Below are 20,017 nucleotides of genomic sequence, written 5' to 3'. Positions count from 1 at the left end.
ATACTTTTTTTACACAAATGCATCGCTTTGCTCCAGAAGGCCTTTATTAACCCCCCGGAGCCGCGTGGAATATGTTTATGATGGATGGATGTGGATGGAGACACTTTCTTCAGCTCATACTCGTTGATCCCACTCACTGCCATTATAAAGCGCGGATGCGTCAGGATATTTATTAATATTTCTTCGATTGTGTTCATCAAAAAGAAGAAAGTCATATACACCTAGGATGGCTTGAGGGTGAGTAAAGCTTGGGGTAATTTTCATTTGAAAGTGAACTAATCCTTCATTCAGCATTAAAGGTTCAATAAGCAAAAAAGCCATGATGCTGCATTCAGCAAACCCAGGATGAAGAAAAAAATGATACAATTTAATGTCCAATCTGCACACAAACCTCATTCAACATCCTTAAACATGCAAACAGAATTTACAGAAACATTGTACAGAATGTGGGTTTGACTCATTGTGGAGCCATTCCAAAAAACATACATAAACATGAACACAATTGCGTTTTCTGCAGATATTATGGTGTTTCTGAATTGTCCATTTATGAATAAAACTATTTCATAGGATTTAATGCCAATGCGGAATTTTGGAATTCCAACCCTGTGTCACGGAATCCATGAGAATGTAATTTGTTACATCATACTTACCAGAACATCAAGGTCATTCTAAGGCAAAAGAGGCGTTTTTTTTTTTTTTTAAACGTATGAACATTGAGTATGTGCCTATATGATAATATACTGAAATATGGCTAGCAGGTTAACAGCAGCAGACTTACTGTAGGGTTTATGTGGTACTGAATGTGGCTATGCAGTTGTTAGTATAGCCCGAACCGTTAATTATAATCAGTTCAATGCGAAAATGTTCAACAAAGCATGTGAGACTAATTGTGAATTAACCCTTATGCTGCCTTACGCTTTTTGGATTTCAACACAAATTACGATTATTTAAGCAACAACTCCTTCATACACATAATAACCCACATTTAATGAATGCACAGTATACAGTATCTGAAATATAAAATGTCAATAATATTTGCCTCGAAATAAAAATAATAAGTTCATACCCTGACATAAAACTTGCTTGGCTACATGATGACACAAAGAAAGCAAAAACGGTGTTTATCTTCTTACAGAGTTTGCATTCACAAAAACAGCAAACTCTCTGGCAGCTCCAAAGTCACCAATGATTTGCAAAGATTTAATACAAAAACACCTCACAAAAGTATACACAACTGGCATGATTGATCAGTTACAGCACGCAAAACAAACTAAGCCTCGTAAAATGATGTAAGTATGACTGAGAGTTTGACAATAACACATTAATTGCAAAAATGTCCTTCGGGTGCCGTTATGCCGTGCTTTTTTCCTTCCTCTTCCTTTTGACTGACCTTTTGTGAGAGCTTGTCCAACAAATAAATTGTCCGTGGTCCATTACGCTGTGCTCTGATTGTTTCCCTTGATTTCCATGGAGACCCTCTCCTTGCGTCCAGAGTATTCTCCGATAAAAGAGCCGTCCTCGTTGAAGTGAGTGTCCTCGTCGCCGTAGTCCACCATGCTGTCTCCGCAGTCTCCTCCTTTTAAGTCGCCATTCGACGAATGCTGGCAGCTTTTCAGTGGTTTCTCATCATTATCGCTGTGTAAGACAGTGAAATATAACTGAGTTTGGCTGTTTTTGTGCTTGTTAAATTTGGTGATCTAATGCTAAGCCAATACCTTCTTCTACTAGATTTTGAGGAGCTACATAATTCATAAGTTTAGATTTCTGAACAATCAGTCACGTTCACACAAATCATAATCTGTCATTATGTACTAACATGTTGTTTCAAACCCATTTGGTTTTATTTTTTTCTATGGAATGCAAAAATGAAATTTTGAACAATCTTTATGGAACTCTTTCCATACTCCATGTCTGTCAATCTCCAAAATGGAACAAAAAATTGTCATAAAATATCATCAAAGTAGTCCATGTGAAATAGACAGTTCATACCTGTATGTGCATTATATTCCAATTATATACACTACTGTTTAAAAGTTATGGGAAAGTTAGATTTTTTGGTAATTATGGTAATTAATAGCTTTGTTCATCAAGGATGCACTCATTTGATCAAAAGATTTCTATTTCACATAAATGCTGTTCTTTCGATCTTTATAATCAAAGAATCCTGAAAAAAAATATTAAGCCGGAAAAAAAATCTTTTGATCAATGATAATCATAAGAAATATTTCTTAAACACCAAATCAACATATTAAAATGATTTCTGAAGGATCATGTGACACTCAAGACTGAAATAATGGCTGATAAATACATTGTAATATATGTTTAAATAGAAAACAGTTTAAATTGTAATAATATTTCACAATATTACTATTTTTGCTCAAATAAATGCAGCCTTGGTGAGCATAAAAGACTTCTTCCCAAACTTTTGAATGGTAGTGCAAGTCTTCCAAAGTCATATACAAATTTTGCGTGAGTAAAAATTGAAATGTAAGTTATTCATTGATAATTTTTGCCCAAAATAAAAAATATCAATATCATATATCAATAAATGGTTTTTTACAACACTTTTTGGACCCAATGCCATTTTGCCATCAATTCATAGTTTTCAGTCACGTGACTGTTGCGGAGCCCTGGAGGGCAAAACAGCCATGTAACTGCAGCACAAGCCTGTCAATTTTCCATACTAAAAACAAAAATATGTGAACAAGATGCAAGTTTTGGGCACTTGTGATCCATATACAGCACCTGGAGTGATTTCAATCACTAAAAACAGCGGGACGATTTTTTAAAAAGCTAACGTGAAAAACACAAAGGTGGGTTGCACCAATAAGGATTAAATTAAGCAAAGTTTAACACTAATCAAGGATTTGTTGATCTGGGTTTTATTTTAAATCGATTTGTGTTGCACCACTTAATTTTAAACACAGATTAACTATGCAGAAAGACCGTTAGAATTAAAGGGCTGATCAAGCAGCATAGGCGGAGGGTGAACCAAAGCCAGGCTAAAGAATCTTTAGTGTAACCCACCCTTAAAGTGCCTTAATGTACTAAAACAGTGACATTAAAAGATCAAATTCAGTTTAACCCTTTTTGATGATGCATACTATATACAGGTGAGCAGATGAGCCCAGAATATGTTTTCTTTATTATGGTTTTAGATGGAAAAAAATTCATTTGTTTGCCTGTACAAAGTATGCATAATCAATAAGGTGTATATTGAATTTGGTCTTTTAATATCACTGTCTTACTACATTAGATCTTACTAAAAACCTGGTAAAAATGACTGGCGGGCAATGGAGGAAAGGGCGTGACATCACGTGAAAACTATCAATAGACGCTTTTCCGCCACCGGGCCACCAGTTCTAAGACTGGTAAGGAACGTTTCCAGTTATATATCCACTTGATGTTATGAATTTTGGCAAAGGGAATAATTTTCAGTGACTTAAATTTGGTCTGTTCATCACACAACCATACCAGTTGTCTTCAGAAGACCAAAAAAAAAAAAAAAAAAGCATTTTTGTGTTTCTACTTCAATATTTCACATTTAATTCAATGTGTTACTTGCTGTTTCTTTGTAATTGCTTGTGAAATTCATTAGCAATATCTGAGTGAAAATTGTTTCAACACCATTTTTTGTCAGTGCAGGTTCAGAACAATATGACGTTAGTAAATAATAACAGAATTGGCATTATTGTGTGAACGACTCTTTTAAAAAGAGCAACACAGAAACTCCAGCATAACAACTCACTCCCGTTTCAAACACACAGTGCATGTGCCCATGAAACCACCAGCCCCAAACCTAAATGGAAGGACTAATATGATAGAAATATTAAAAAATTGTGTGAGGATGGGTGCGTTTGAGCATGCATTAACTTGCTCATGCATTCACACCGTTTGATGTCTGTATGAAACAAGCCTTGTGTTTCAAATAGTGGAATGCAAGACTCTGAGTCAGGCAGTTCAACCTCATTTATCATAAATATGTCTCGGATGATCTGCTCAAAATATTTCAGATTTATAATTGTCACTACAAACACTGTTCTCAAAGAGATTGTTTTAAATTGCATCAAAAATGATTAATGAAGCAAGAAACGCATTTATTGCTGGCCCGAAGATACGTGTCTTTCAACTAAACTGGATTGTTTACTATCATCCTACTGGGCAATCCTTTGTTCGCTCGATCTCAATACAACCTCATTTTTTACAGCGAAGCCATTGTTTCTAACGTGCTACATGTATACTAGCTACTCACAAAGCACCACGTGAAACAGGAACACATCAATGGCATTGATGTGTGAACAACATTGGTTTTGTTGTTAATGTTTAGCACATACGTGTGGTGGTTACTTTAGCTTGCTGCACGTCCAGAGCTCGGGCTGGTTTGGTGCTGGCTTTCAAACCAAAGAAAAAATGCACAAATTACAAGGAAACAGTATCAGAGGTTGCCGTCATTCTACCACTATGTGAGCTGTGAGTAGTAAATCTTGGTGGCGGTATGAAATACCTGTATTCACAGAAGGTATCATCATTTATGCCCTGGGACTCCAAGTCAGGGTGCAGGTCTTCCTTCTCTTTCACTGAATAAACAAAAGACAGCATTTGTGATTTAGTGAGACTAACAAATATTGCTTATATTTTTATTAACACACAATATTTTAATAAGATATATTATGTTTGTGTGTGTGTGTGTGTATATATATATATATATATAGATATATATATATAGATATAGATATGCAACTTTTTATATCACAATTCTGACTTTTTTCTCACAATTGCCAGTTTACATCTTACAATTCGGACTTTTTTTTCTCAGAACTGCATGATATAAACTTGCAATTAGTTAATAGTTCAGACTCGAGTTATAAAGTCAGAATTGAGTCACATAAAGTCACAATTGAGTATTATAAAGGCAGTATTGCGAGACGTAAATTCACAATTGCGAGATGTTAAAGTCAGAATCACGATTTTCCATACTTTCATACGCGAGTAAGTCAAAACTGTGAGATATAAATTCGCAATTGTGAGAAAAAAAGTCATAATTGCCAGTTTTTATCTCACAATTCTGACTTTATAACTCGCAATTGTAAATTTATACTTTATCTATACGGTTTTGACTTATTCGCATATGGAAGTATGGAAAATCGCGATTGTGACTTTAACACTTATATCTCGCAATTGTGAGTTTATAAATCGCAATTGTGAGTTTAATTCTCGCAATTCTGAGAAAAAAGTTAGAATTGTGAGATGTAAACTCACAATTATCTTTTTTTTTTATTCCGTGGCAGAAACTTCCATTCGCGAGTAAGTAAAAACTGTGAGATATAAATTTGCAATTGCGAGAAAAAAGTCAGAATTGCAAGTTTTTATCTCACAATTCTGACTTTATAACTCATAATTGTGAGTTTATATCTCGCAATTCTGAATTAATAACTTGCAATTGCGACTTTATATCATGAAATTCTGACTTTACTACTCGCAATTGCAAGTTTAAATCTTGCAATTCTGAGAAAAAAACTTGCAATTGCGTGTTATAACATCAGAATTGCAAGATATAAATTTACAATTGCAAGATAAAAACTCACAATTCAGACTTTTTTTCTCGCAATTGCAAATTTATATCAGTTTTGACTTACATATAACATGCAATTTTGACTTTATGTCACACAATTCTGACTTTATAATTTGCAATTGCGAGTTTAAATCTCGCAATTCTGAGATGCATTGAGATGAATTATGAGATGCAAACTCGCAATTGTACGAAAAAATTCAGAATTGTGAGATAAAAAGTCACAATTACCTTTTTTATTTTTTTATTTAGTGGCAGAAACAAGCTTCCATAACTTTATAATCAATATACATTCAATAAATAATTTAAAAAAATGCTTTTTTTTTTCCTTTTTTTTTTAAATGTAGAAAGTATAGCATATATAAGGTAATTTACGGTCAACTTGTAGTTACATTTCATACCAGCTGCTCAATTAAAATAAGATTATTTATGAAAATTATAATACATCAGCAAGCACATCCGCGCATTCATATTAACACATGTAAATGAACAGATTTGACTCATGCTGTTTCTGTAAAAGTAATTAGAAAACTTTCACAGTTGTAGAGGTTACAGTGGTAAGAGATCCAGTTAAGAATACAACAACGCTATTGGCTAGAACCTTGAATCGAATCCACTTTGCAGCCCCCAACAAGGATGTGCAAAATGTTCTAAATATAAATGCATTAACACGTTTCACATGCTACTGTGATGATCAAAGTGTGAATTTGATATACAATGTTTTTCCTTCTTACTTTCAGTGTGTGTTTTTTTTAAACTTCTTGTTAAACCTTTTGGCTTTTTCATTCTTAAAAGAAAATCTCTAGGCAGTTTAGACATTTGTTAGGGTTTTCTTGTGTTATCTGACTGCTATTTATAGAATTCAGTTCACATTCACAAAAGAACTCTGCGATTTTCTACAGCAACTGATTAGTTTCATTGTGTGAGAGAATACCTGAGTACTTTCCTCCTTTATTTCGGTTCACAAAGCAGGCTATGAGCACCGTGAGAGTGAGCAGAGCTATGGCACACATGAGCCCGATGAACCATCCCTGGTTGGAGATGCCTCCATGAATACTGGCCAGACCTGTGAGAGACAAAACATTCACTTACCAACCCATATTTGACACATACTGAGGACACTTCATTGAATGTTGACATCCACTGAGAACGTCTGACACTAAATGAGAGACACCAGGCAAACTCCAGGATGGAAATGTGCTGATATTAATATTAAACTGCCAGACTGCATGTCTAATTAATCAATGGAAGAGGCTGATAAAGCATAATTGCTTTTATCAAGTCCACAGAACACATGCTCTGGGATGGACATGGCATACACCACGCATGATAATTTTATCACAGGATGTTGCTTGCACTATTAATGAGATGAGAAAGAAAGAGACAAAGACAATTTTGGTTTGCATTTCTGTCATCTCGGAGACTGTTTTCTCCTCACCTTTGACCCTGGTCCTGATAACGTCTTCAAAAATACTAGAATTATCAACCCAGCTTTTAGTCATAAGACGCACTGTGTATTCAGTCCCAGGTTCGAGCCCTTCAATGATGTGGAAAGTCTTAGAAGAGTTTAGTGCATCGGATATCTTCCAGTTACCCTCACCTACAAGATGTGCATAGTGGGTGAAGTGGTGTTAGTATGCTACAAATCTCTACTGCCTATATACAGGCAAAACAGTAAACAATTATTAGGGCTTCTAAATTAACACGTTCATTTGGGTACAAGTAATTTTTAAAAAATGCAACTGAAAATTTAACCCATGTAAATTTCATCAAAATCATGTAATTTATTTATAAAAAAAAAAAAAAAAAAAATGACAACCCTAATAATTATATTTTACATATATATTCAGTTGCAAATTTGAATATATAGATATAAAATTGAATCTATACATCTACTTCATAAATCTATGATAATACTCTAAAGGCTACACAATCACTAATATGCTATTTTATTTTTGACTGAATTTAGTTTGACTGAACAAATACTGTTATATGGAGAATTTAGAAAGGAGTGAGAAATACTACTGAACTTTGAGATATAATTTACAAGAACTAGGATGAAGAACAGTAAGAAATGCTTACGGTTGTTCATAAAGGCAACATATAATTCTGACTCCGTCTGCTCTGTGCCTGGAATCCAGCTGATATTTGCAAAGTTGTGACTAACTGAGGTGCTAATATTCAAAACAGCTGAGAGAAGAGAGAAATGACACAGTGGGTTAGTACTGTAAATGACACAAAGAAGGGTTGCTTGTTAGATACAGTTAGACTTGGAGGAGAAAGAGTGCCTTCTTTATTTTCTTTATATTCACTGTAATGTACAGTATGAACGTCGCCAGATATTACTTTAACGAAATGCTGCTTATTAGCATTGCCATTATTTTCAATTTGTGATGCACTGTCAAGTCGCAATGAACTGCAAATGGAAACAGTATCAAAGTAACATTGTCCTAACCAGACGTGATACTATAAAGATACAAATAATAAAAGCTATTTTTTTGTATGTAAAGTTTTTTCCACAACCTTTTAAAAACATTCATTTTAGTAGTGAATGACATCACCAGTGAAGTACGAAAAGTTAGTGTTTATACAAAATTAAAGTAATTACCAGTTTGACAAACATGAGCATTTTGTGTACTGTACACTGTAAACCCGAATAAGTTGGCAAAACTTAAAAAAATGAGGTAATCAGTTACATAATTTTTTTTAAGTTAAGAAATGTAAAGTTTAAGTAAGCAGAACTTGCAGATTTTTATTTTGTACTCATACATTTTAATTGCTCTTAACTTGAAATATTTGAGTAAACTAATTATACATTTAACTTATGTAATCATAAATACTTATAAATCATCATAAATTATTATGTAATCTCAATTTAAATATTTTTTGTAGTGGAAACTTGGCTAGCTTTAACTAGCTAATTCATTAAATGCTACCTTGCTAATTGGTGACACAATGCTTTGATAAAATTTAAGTTTGTCTAAATTAAAAGAAACAAGTTCATAAAACTAAAAACAATGAAACAATTCAGATTACTTAAAATGTGTCAGTTTTGTGAACTCAAAAGAAAAAGAAAGTTCTAAATACTCAAAGTTAATTTGATTGAGCATTAGGGTTTACAGTGTAACTGTAATTTTGTCATGTGAATGTAGCATTAAACATTAAAAGTGTTTTTATTGGTTGGGATTTTGTTACGTCGCAGAGGATTTTTACTTTCACTGTGGTCAGACTAATTACTTGTCGCTGGAAACCCGAGATTCACGGCTGGATAGGACATGGCATGAGGAAATTAACATGATGGGATGTCACAAACAAATGGCGGATCTTCAGATGGTGAAATGGAACGCAGTTTAATTTCCATCAGAAACATAGCTGCGAGTCTTCTGTAATTAAATGACTGATTAACAAGCTGAAATAATGATGTGCTCGTTACACTGGGCAAAATAAGATGAAATAATAAGAGATAATTCTAGACAGTGTCGCTGAGTAATAATTATGCAGTCACCGAGTTCTGAGAGCCACAGAAAGACCTGAACCACTTCTATTCAGGAAGCCAAAAGTATTCGACTTGGACAATTGCTACCTACATGGCTTGCCACCAGAGCTATATCAATCACAGATAACTTGTGTTTTCATCACCTTCAGGTGTAGCAATTAGGCAGACTGTTGTCTGCTGTCAAAACTCATTACCACACATCTCAATCACCCAACACCTCTCCCTTTGGGCAAAACATGCAAATGGAACACATTTATTCTCAGACTCTTTTCAGGAATTCATCTGCACCAAGGACCGTGCCTATCCTGCCCATCGCCGCATGCTCAAATGACATCCTCTAATCGTGATGCATTTCCATCCACCCTGTTATTGTAGAAATTGCGTTAATCATTGGTGCGGTGTGACACCTTTGCTTGACACGGAAATGGTTCCATAAATATTGAGCGAGCTAGCTGGAGGTTTGTCAGTCCACATCTGCTGCCACAGTGGGAGGGAGGAAAGCTTGCGCCACACGTGTCCTGCAAGGCTGGTACCGAAAACCACTTTTGTGGGGAAAAGTAGGCGCTGAATTTAAACGGTTTCCTCTTATCCACTTAGCAGCCACTTCTGTGCAACATCAGCACTGTTTCTCAGTCCTCCGATAAGCCCCAATAAATCAAACCTCGACACTTTGGCTATATATATATATTTTTTTTTTTGTATGCATTTTTGAAAAGTATCGTGTACAGATTACAACGTTTTCCAAACTATCCCTGTTCGCTCAGTCCAGAGTCCAACTTGCCTCAACACACCTGCCTGGAAGTTTCTAATATGCCTAATTAGACCTTGATTAACTGGTTCAGATGTGTTAAATTGGGGTTGGAGCTAAACTCTGCAGGACATTGGCCCTCCAGGACCGAGTTTGGAGACCCATGGTCCAGACCTTCTGTGTCAGTCTGAAGGTCTGGCTATGTGAGACTACATGCCTATAGGCTAAACATAATATGCATGCGTATGATGTCATTGTTTTCACAAATTTGTGTTTTTGTAGTTTACACGATAATGATATCGATTTCAAAAACTTGCACTGTGAAAAGTTTACATTTTCAGGCCCTCAAAATGCTGTTGTTGCATAAACGAATGGCCAAAATGCATTAAAAGTTAATAATAATAGTTAATTTATATAATATTTCACAATATTACTGTTTTTATTGTATTTTTGATTAAATAAATTCAGCCTTGGTGAGCATACTGTATGAGGCTTTTTTCAAAAACATTACAAAATCTTACTGACCCCGAACAAATGTGTTTCCATTATTACAAATCTGAATATTTATAGAGACTATTGGCAAAAAAAAGCCCAATTTGTTCCTCATTTGTTCTTTCAGACTTGCTGTTGTGTGGTTTAGTACCTATAGAAGAAAGAGTAGCATTAGCCACAGGGGAAACAGTGGTTTTTCTTGAAGGAAATCGTGAGCCGGATTTTCCTGGAAAAAAAGACAGTATTTTAAATGGTTTGAACTGATGTGATGTGACTACGAAAGAGTTAGGTCCGTGATGTACTAAATAGGAAGATGCTAAATGCAAAATAAAAATGGTCTGTGTTAGCTGAGCCATAGCATTATGCAAGAAATATTTCGATTGGATTGAACTGGATTAAATGGAATAAATTAATTAGTTTCATCTACCAACATAGAGCAGATGACAGGTTAATAGTGAGATTTATCTAATTTAGCAACCATCTACAGAAGACCTCACATCTATGGAAGGCTTACACAAGGACAGAGGGAAAAAAAAGCACATGAAAATGAAATGATTATGAACACATGCATTTTCAAGATAGCGTCCTACAATACAGCTACAAATTTATCTTCTAGTCTAGTGTGCTAGCTATTTCTAGAGCTAAAGAAAACAGAAGACTTCATACTGATGTTGAAAGAGGCCACATCTGTTGAAGCTGGCAAAACAAAAGCAATAAAGCAGTGAAAAAGACATATTGCAACGACGACAGAAAGACACTAAGATCACAGCAACTTTAGTTCATAAGACAGCTTGTTTATAAGACAGCAGTGCCTGTTACCGAAGCATTAAAGCGAGAATGCAATAGCAAGAAACAAGGAAAAGTATTTAAAAATATGATGTCATACTTTTAAATGTCACACCAGAAATATGAAAGTTTTATAAAAGGGTTTTGAAAGTCTTATTTGTATGGCGATGTTGCAGTGATGATATCAGATGGAAATACCATGGTAGGGAAAGCCAAGAAAGCATAGAAACCAAGGTACTTTAAAGAATACAATGATTTCACTATGTTTCATGGCCAAAAACATGATATTGCCATGGAAACATGTTCAGAAATGCTTTTAAAATAAAACATTATTATTCTCATACACGCAGTTGTGGTTAAATTAAACAGATTTTTCACTAACTGTATTTTCTTGATGTATGCTGATCATGTTTAAGTCTACTGTAGGCAGTTGTTTTCCATTGACACATAAAGATATCTCTCCTCACATCAGAGCAGTCATTTGTTTTCTTGACTGTTTTCTATTACTCTGCCGAATATTGGTATTATGCCTTGGGATTTTCATCTCGATCATATTTCTTCCATAAATACAACTTCCTATTTGAACCCTCAGTGAAATGGAAATAAACAGCACTTTATCAACAATCTGCTAACTGCCGATGATAAGTATGTCGCATTGAACCATTAATCATGATAAATGTGCTGTAAATTCACAGTTGTGTGGTTTTTCCATTTAATATATATATTTTTATGTTGATTACCAACTTATTTCTACGTCTGTAATAATAACAATCCAACATTTCCATTCCCAAAGGCAACATATTATTTCTTCTTCCTTTTTGCAGGCAAGCTTTTACCCTCAAATCAATAAGCGCTTGGTCTTCCAAGACAGTGATGAATGCAGCCCAGTCGCACACTGTTATGATATTGTTTAGCTATAAAGAAATGCTTAGATGGGCATATGAAAAGCTTGGTGAGATGGGAGGTCGAAATAATGTCCCCTGCATTCGCCGGGTCGATGCCCATAACAACAGCAACTTGGTCATCCATGTCAGAAAGCCAGATTCCCTGTCCTTTGGAATGCCACAGGCTGACTCCCCAGAGAAGACCCCACCCCTGAGCAGCTGCTGCCCCGTACTCACTTGCTTCAGGGACAGTGGTGCGCTCCTCGCTGGCAGCTGGTCCGCAGCCCACCTGCGTGCAACACCGTAGGTAAAACTTGTATTTGCTCAGTGCTTCCAGGTTCGGGAGGTGCAGCTTATTGCTGTCAGTAGAGATGTTGACGGTCATCAGAGGACCTAGTTCCTCTGTGTCATTTACTAAACGGGAAAAGGAAACAGAGCATATCGTCAGTGCATTTCTAAACTATTCATATAGTTCCACATATTAGAAATATCACAGATTATAACCAAAAAGAAAGAAATGCAGCAAAGCGACATGTGTTCATCATGTGTTATGGTTGGTCGCTCAGCTGGACGGGTAGCAGGAAGGCCATGTCATTGAAATGTCAGATGTGTTTAGTCAGCCAGAGGTCAAATTCAATTTTTTTTTTCTACTGACGCAGACTGACAGTCTGCACTAGGATTGTCACAATACATAAATTTCGGTAGTGGATGACAACAAGGTTGTCACAATACTATGACTTGTGCTACGATACAAAAGTATCACAATGCCACTTACTGTATGTTGTTTGGACGTGTTATTTCACGGACTGCATGTCATGGCTATTGGATGCCATATTATATTTTTTAATGCACAATACTGTATGTAAATAAATATTTAAACATTTATTTAGTTGTATTGAATAGTTGAATATTGTCCTATGTCTAGATTCAACCAATTCAAATGCTCTCTAGAAACTAAAGCGTCCTGCCCCCTACATTATAAATAGAAGCTGAAGCTAAAATCAATCACTTGTTCATACATTTACTATTTTCTACATGGTGAATGGCACATAGTGCACTATGTAAGCAATAAGGTAAGCCGTGATTAAGTCATGGCTGAAGGGCGTTGTTAGGCATGACGCGACGCAAAAAAACCCCTTAACTGTTAAAAGGACAAGATATTGCAGTGGACATTTAAACAGATTTTTTTTATTATGAACATAGGACTGACCTGAAGGAAAATGCTAAATCTGAATGCAGGTAATAAACTCGTTCAATTGATCTTTTTCTCACAATACTCTTCTACATAATACAGTAAGCTTCAAAGAACAATATAAATTGAGAACAAATAGTTTACATTGCTAAGAGTGGTTGCTAAGAGTGTTGTGTAGTGATACACAGAACTGTTGGGTGAAGCGTTCATAGCCGTGTTTTATCGTGAATAAAGCACAGCTATTAACCAATAAGAATCAAGGATAGGAATTAACCGTTTTATAAAAAGGGTATAGAGAATGATTCAGACAGTTTAAATATGATTTCCATTTGGGCCGAATGAAGTCTGGTTTCACGTTAGTGTCACGCACACCGCAGCAGCGCGTACACAGTCTGCTCCGGTCCAGAGACACAATAGCATAAGCGCGAGTTGCCGTATACCAGAAAACTTATCTGACCCATTTTAATTCTGCACAGAATATATATTTTGAAGTGATATGGAGGAGATTAGGAGAACAAAACTGCGACATTACCAAGCTCAACGGCTTTGGCCGAGCTGCGATATAAACAAAATGCTTTTGGCTATTATAAAAAGGGGAGGAGCTGTTCGATATGTCCCGCCCTGTCTTCCTGTTTCAGTGGAAATTATGTCAACACATTGAATAAACACTTCAGTGGGCCTTTAAAGTTAAATAAATATACAAATGTAATATTTTTTTCAAGCAATTATTGGTAAACAGTCAGAAATAGGGAACAAAAAAATAAATTAAGAGATATTTCTTGGCAGTATTGTTGTATGATTTTATATATTACAAGCAAATTTGGACACAAACCAGATTTTTTATTATTATTATTATTTTTATATATATATTTTTTTTTGCATTCACTCATGACAAACCAATTGTCTATGCATTAATAACCTTGGCAAGAACTGCATTTGACCTTTCACGCACATGCATCACAGCAAGGGACGAGCGTTATTTACAGATCATGCACACACATTCCAATGTGTGCGTTTGAAAGTAGCCGTCAGTCAGACAGGAATTGGGTATCAAATTGAGTACTACAGAATAAAACATAATTTCCTGTGCATTTGTTATTGAGCTATTGTGCTTAGGAAGCTTATACAGGTTTGAGTCTGCCTTGCAACATGTTCTGATTCTCCATGTCTTCCAAATAATTCTCTGTCAAATGAAAATAAAAAAAAAAAACACTAGTTCTGTAATTCACAATGTGCAAATTTTCACAATGTGTGATTTCAGCGTAGTTGGATCTGGCTGCGGGCCATCTGTGCAGTGGCTCTTTAATCCCAGTTGCTATTTTCCATTCGATGGGTACAGCTGTGTGCTCTCTCGCTAGCATTTTAAACACCACTTTCTTCAAGGGGACTTCAATGAGCCCACTTCAAAGAGAACACAATGGTTCTAGCAAGCTCTCCTGATGAAAATGTTGCTTCTTTTAATACGCAACCTGACACTTGGCCTCAATGATCAGCCGCAGCATCAAACACAATTAGCTGACGAGGCCTCCCAGACTGTACGCATCATAATCAGCTTCGTCATCATTCCTGCTGGGATCTGGTTGCGTGTTGAGCGGTGTGCGTGCCCAGCCTGGTGTTATACTGTTATACGATGCATGTAGAACAGCGTAGGGTCAGTGTGAAAAAGGGTGTCAGGATGGTGTACCGCGTCATAAATGTTTTTCCCATGAGCTCTGCACTACCTACGTGCCATGATTTGGGAAACCCTGGTCTAGACAATCTTAGCACGTAGGTATAAAGTGCTTGAAGTAGGCTGGTATTAGCCAGTGCGCAGTACCACTTTAGCGTACCGCCAGTTTTCCTTGCGTACCGGCACTTCTGACATGTTGCACGTACGGAAGCCCACCGCACCCTCCCTTCTTCAGAAACATGTTTTAAACCGAGCATCGGGAGTATCGGCACTTTTATTTTTCAACTTCAAGCACTGTGTAGGTAGTTCATGGGAAAGACATGTTCTGGTTTGTGAGGTATGGTTCGAAACACTAACAATTCATTAAATCAAAAAAATTGTAATAAAAAATAATCAAAATAAAACACTTACTAAAAAATACCTAAACATTTTTTTTGATCGCCTATATGTCGTGTGAACATTAATCAACATAAGAAAACCGTGAACATGTGAATGTGTTGTTAAAGGGATAGTTCACCCAAAAATGAAAATTCTGTCATCAAACTGTTAACGGGAGCCATTGACTTCTATAGTATTTTTTTCTCTCTACTATGGAAGTTAATGACTGCCGTCAACTGTCTACCAACATTCTTCAAAATATCTTCTTTTTATTTCATCGGAAGAAAGAAACTCATACAGGTTTGGAACAACATAAGGGTGAGTAAATGATGACAGAATTGTCATTTTTGGGTGAACTAACCCTTTAAATTAATGAACTTAGGGAGTAAATATTTTAGGTTAAAAGCAAGTTTGGCTGACAAAATAAGTTTGCTGGATGGGCAGACCTATTTTTTGGAAAAAATAAATAAATAAATAAATAAAAATAAAAGGGAACTAATTAAAAAAAAAAAATCCTATAGATGTAGAAACAATCTGAAAAATGGGGGATAGCACAATGTAAAATTTATTCGCTTTGCTCATGAATATTAATTAGCAGTAGTCATCCACCCAGTAGTTTGGGTGTCACATATTAATGCTTTATTCTACATGACCATGTTCTACATTCCTAATCCTACCCAATTTCTATCCAATACCTAAACTTAACAACTACCTTGCTAACTATTAATAAACAGTAATTAGGAGTTTATTGAGGCAAAAGTCGTAGACAATAATTAGTTAATAGTGAGAATTGGACCCTAATCTAAAGTGTGACCAGAAAGTTTCTTCACAAGTTTTGTGTTGAATTCTCCAATTAAAATATCAAAACAGGACTTTTACAATTATTTTTACTTTTAATTGTTTTTATTTTTATTTTATAGTTAAGTAAGAGAAAAAAATCTGCTGGTGCATTAAGACAAAATACACTTATATTCAAGATACAATCTATAAAAACAAGTCTTAATATCCTATGCAAATTTGCTTTTCAAGTCAATTTCTTGTTTCAAGGATTTTTAGATATTTGAACTTGAAAACAAGTCAGAAACACTGATTAAAAACTAATTACAAATAATTTTTTTTAGTGTAGTAGCATAGTATTAACAAGACTTGACTGCTTTTACCTTCTGTGATGATGCTTGCCTCTGTTAGAGAGGTTTCTGATAGGGTTTGTTTTATGTTGTCGACTACAATTATGCTTAATCAATTAAAATTTGAATATTAAAATCTATATCCTGAATCCTGAAAAAAATACCTCTTGCTATTTAGAGATATGCTTCACAATGTTTCCAATTTCCCTATAGTGCATCGCTTAACTATTAATACGATGTGCACTGTTAACCTGCCACAATATGTAATCAGTAGGTCTTATTCACTGTAAATCTTAATTAAAACCAAAGCATACTCTAACGGCATGCAGTAAATAGCTGTTTAATTCACTAGTGTGCATTCAATTCAGTATAACAGGACTTGCAAAAATAAGTAAATTGAGTGAGGAAATCTAAAGAAGTCAAAGTAATTATTTTCCATTAATCATTTAGCAAATACATCTGTGTCTTATTGAGGTCCTACGCATTCATAATACTGAAGTGTCTGTTGAATTTAAGATGAAGCTGCCAACCCTAAGGTAGGTGGCACAACAATATCTCCTAGTGGTGAGACGTAGGCATCACTCGATGTAATGAGACGTGGACTATAAAAGAGCACTTTGCTGTTTTCCTATGTCCAAATCTGCATCTGCATCATGGGGAACATGTTGATACAGGGCAATAGCTTTTTTTATGCTCTCTGTGCCATAAAAATGTACATTCTGTAGTCTGGCCCTTTAAGTGATAAGTGGTTTGTGGTTTTACTGTAGAATCACTATAATGACCAGTAATGCCGCTGTGTCGTGGGCCACGTCAGAAATGCATATCAGGAAAGCTGTTTACTCAAACCCCTGCACATAACCCTAACAGAAAGATGTAGCGAGGGTTATGAACAAAATGGAAATGCAGTGTTCACATACTTAGCTGATATTGGAGGATGTAGCCAATTAGGACTCCATTTGCGTCAACTGGAGGAGACCAGGTCAAGGTGACCTTGTGTTTCTGGATGTTTGAAACACTGAAAGCAGCTGCTTGACCAGGTACTGAAAGTAAGGAAAGAAAGAAAGATTGGACAGATATATTTAATTATTTAAAGGAACATTTCACACACAAATGGTAATTACACAGCCCTACATCTTGAAAGAAAATGAACTGCAAAAAAAACTATTACCTAACTGAACGAAGCTGAGTTCAAAAATATCAATAAAAACTTTGCATCATGTAGTTTTTAAAAAAGAATTAAGATTAAGATTTTTTTTTAATTATATGTATTAGCTTTAATGCACTTATCAAAATAACAAAAGTTTCTTTGACTGTTTCAGTGAAAAAAAAACTGACAAAAAGAAGTATTTAAAATGTATAAGTTAACTTTTAGTCTGCAAAGCAGTGGACAAATATGTTCAAATTCTCTATTTAATGTCAAAGAACTTTACATAAACACAAGTTTATGTAAGCAATAAGGTACGAGGCTGTGCTGTATCGTGAATACGATGCGAAGCGGAGTGCCTGCAACTTATTCATGATACTGCACTAGCCTCAAGTACCTTATTGCTTTCATAAAACGGTTACCACACAATATTCATTTATAAAATACATATATTAAAGCCAAAAATATGTATCAATGCAACTTTCATGAAGTAAAATCACTAAAAGCCTTCCTTCCACTGGAAAAAATAGTCCCTGACCGTGAACAGCAACAGAAGTTACATTATTACACCATTAGATGGCAGCAAAGACTGTCTTTATGAGTGTGTCAGTCAGTAGCGAAGACTTTTACATTGAAAAGACTGAATTGTTGTGAACAAGGAACAAGATGCAACTGACAAATGCTTCGACTAGCGCTGTCAGTCACAGGAAAACCCCTTAACTGTTAAAAGGACAAAATAATACATTAGACAATTAAAAAGATTTTTTATTATGAGCATAGGACTGACCTGAAGGAAAATGCTAAATCTGAATGCAGGTAATAAACTCGCTCACTCAATCTCTTTCTCACAACAATTCTACATAATACAGTAAGCTTCAAAGAACAATATAAATTGAGAACAAACATATGTTTACGTTGCTAAGAGTGGTTGCTAAGGGTGTTGTGTAGTGATACACAGAACCGTTGATTGACCAATGAGAATCAAGGACAGGAACTAACCATTTTATAAAAATAAATACGCTTTTTTTTTTTTTTTTCACAAAATCTATAATTTTATGTCACTGTTTGCATGTAGTAAAACAACCACAGATGTGTCAGAAAACATCTGGGTCATTTTTGCATTTTCTTCTGGCACTTGCCATAATTCTAACCTTGAAATCAGGATTAGGCATAAAATAACACAATACGTATGAAAATTGGCTGAGAATTGGAAAAATTGTTGTAACTTGGCTCTGAGAAACATAGGAATCATGTATTTGTGGCAGTTTTTCTATGATTAAGGGATGATACAAGACTTTTTCACCATCCAAATAGTTGTCGAAAGCAAAAATGCTACAAAAATCACATATTTTGTGAGCAAGTGATATGCTAGAGCAAAACAGTCACTGTTTTGGAATCAGCACCCTAAAGTTAGTAAAAAACAAGTACTGGATTTCATTCAGCAAATATGATGCAGGGAGGTGATATTCATTTGTTTGTTCTAAAACTTTGTGACTGACTTTCTTCAAACTTTTTCCATCTCATTTATCACTCCCAGAAGCAATTTATTATGTTTAGCTCAAGTGTTCACACATATCTTCTCCTCACTCACCTCCTTCAGGGGTTTTGAAGCTGACCGGATGACTTCCAGGCCCATTTCCTCTACTGTTAAAGGCCATGACAATGAGGCTGTATTCTGAGAAAGGCCTAAGCCCGGTGATTACCGCATGGTTCCTCTCGCCTGAGAATGTCGATGTGTGTTTGTCACCGTGTGTCTTCTTTGAATCCAACAGACTACGAAGCCTCCACAAGCTTACCTAAAAGTACACGAGGTTAGATTAGTCCGTAGGTAGTGAAGGTACAGCTGATGAGTAAAAAACAACACGGATTAATACATGTGGATAGCTCTGACAGCTTGCTGGGAAACAAGAGGAGCTTCAAGGTCACAAAAAGGTTCATTGGCCTTTAAACCATGGCTAAAAAGCAAAAGACACATTGGTGCGGAATTACCCTGTAGCCCCCCAGATGTCCATTGAGTTTGTCCTTGTGAACATGCTCCCATCTGACCTTCACCATGGTGTTGTTCACTTCTACGGCTACATCCTCTGGAGCTGCTGAGGGGACTATGGACGAATAACATGCAAATGAAATTACAAATAGCTCTATATAGCTGCCTTCAAATTACCCTGTTCCTACATCAAGATAATGTCAGTGAATTAGATTCAGCTATATCCACGGAATAAGGACCAAGAAATGTGGTGTAATTTTGTGGGTAATCATGGGAAAAACTGTGGTGGGGGTAATAGTTGTTTACGTGGAGTTATGGACTATAATATTGTTTTTATGCTTTGTAACTACATTCCGTTATCAAACACATTGCAAATTGCCTACACAACAGTTATTTGCCATACACAATCTAAGTAATCTATATAAACAACACTCCACATTCACAAGCTCACAGACACTATATATAACACTTGCTAATGGGAAGAGATTGGGGAAACAACAGTGTTGGGGAAACAACTGTACCTTGCCAAGCTAAGCTACTGATAA

The 20,017-nt window shown here is 35.6% G+C and overlaps 1 protein-coding gene across 15 annotated transcripts in view; it reads right to left on the bottom strand.

The window, feature by feature from the left end:
• Window positions 1-346: 346 nt before the first annotated feature.
• The window catches only part of chl1b (cell adhesion molecule L1-like b), a 100,534-nt gene continuing 80,863 nt past the window's right edge, over window positions 347-20,017 (bottom strand). For 7 of the 15 annotated variants that reach the window (XM_051896630.1, XM_051896629.1, XM_051896636.1 and 4 more), the window contains 11 exons: window positions 19,475-19,587; window positions 19,077-19,281; window positions 17,259-17,381; window positions 12,213-12,389; window positions 10,972-11,001; window positions 10,457-10,531; window positions 7,652-7,759; window positions 7,008-7,169; window positions 6,504-6,635; window positions 4,505-4,577; window positions 347-1,635 (listed from right to left, as the gene is read on the bottom strand). In XM_051896630.1, the coding sequence (XP_051752590.1) occupies window positions 1,434-1,635; window positions 4,505-4,577; window positions 6,504-6,635; window positions 7,008-7,169; window positions 7,652-7,759; window positions 10,457-10,531; window positions 10,972-11,001; window positions 12,213-12,389; window positions 17,259-17,381; window positions 19,077-19,281; window positions 19,475-19,587 (1,400 nt within the window). In that variant the 3' untranslated portion in view covers window positions 347-1,433. Of the gene's footprint in view, window positions 1,636-4,334; window positions 4,392-4,504; window positions 4,578-6,503; window positions 6,636-7,007; window positions 7,170-7,651; window positions 7,760-10,456; window positions 10,532-10,971; window positions 11,002-12,212; window positions 12,390-17,258; window positions 17,382-19,076; window positions 19,282-19,474; window positions 19,588-20,017 lie in introns of all 15 variants that reach the window. The other 8 variants (XM_051896639.1, XM_051896635.1, XM_051896638.1 and 5 more) reach the window with 8 other exon arrangements.

Source organism: Ctenopharyngodon idella, chromosome 6 (assembly GCF_019924925.1).
Source record: "Ctenopharyngodon idella isolate HZGC_01 chromosome 6, HZGC01, whole genome shotgun sequence".
Classification (NCBI taxonomy): Eukaryota; Metazoa; Chordata; class Actinopteri; order Cypriniformes; family Xenocyprididae; genus Ctenopharyngodon; species Ctenopharyngodon idella.
This window is presented reverse-complemented; position numbering and strand designations above follow the sequence as displayed.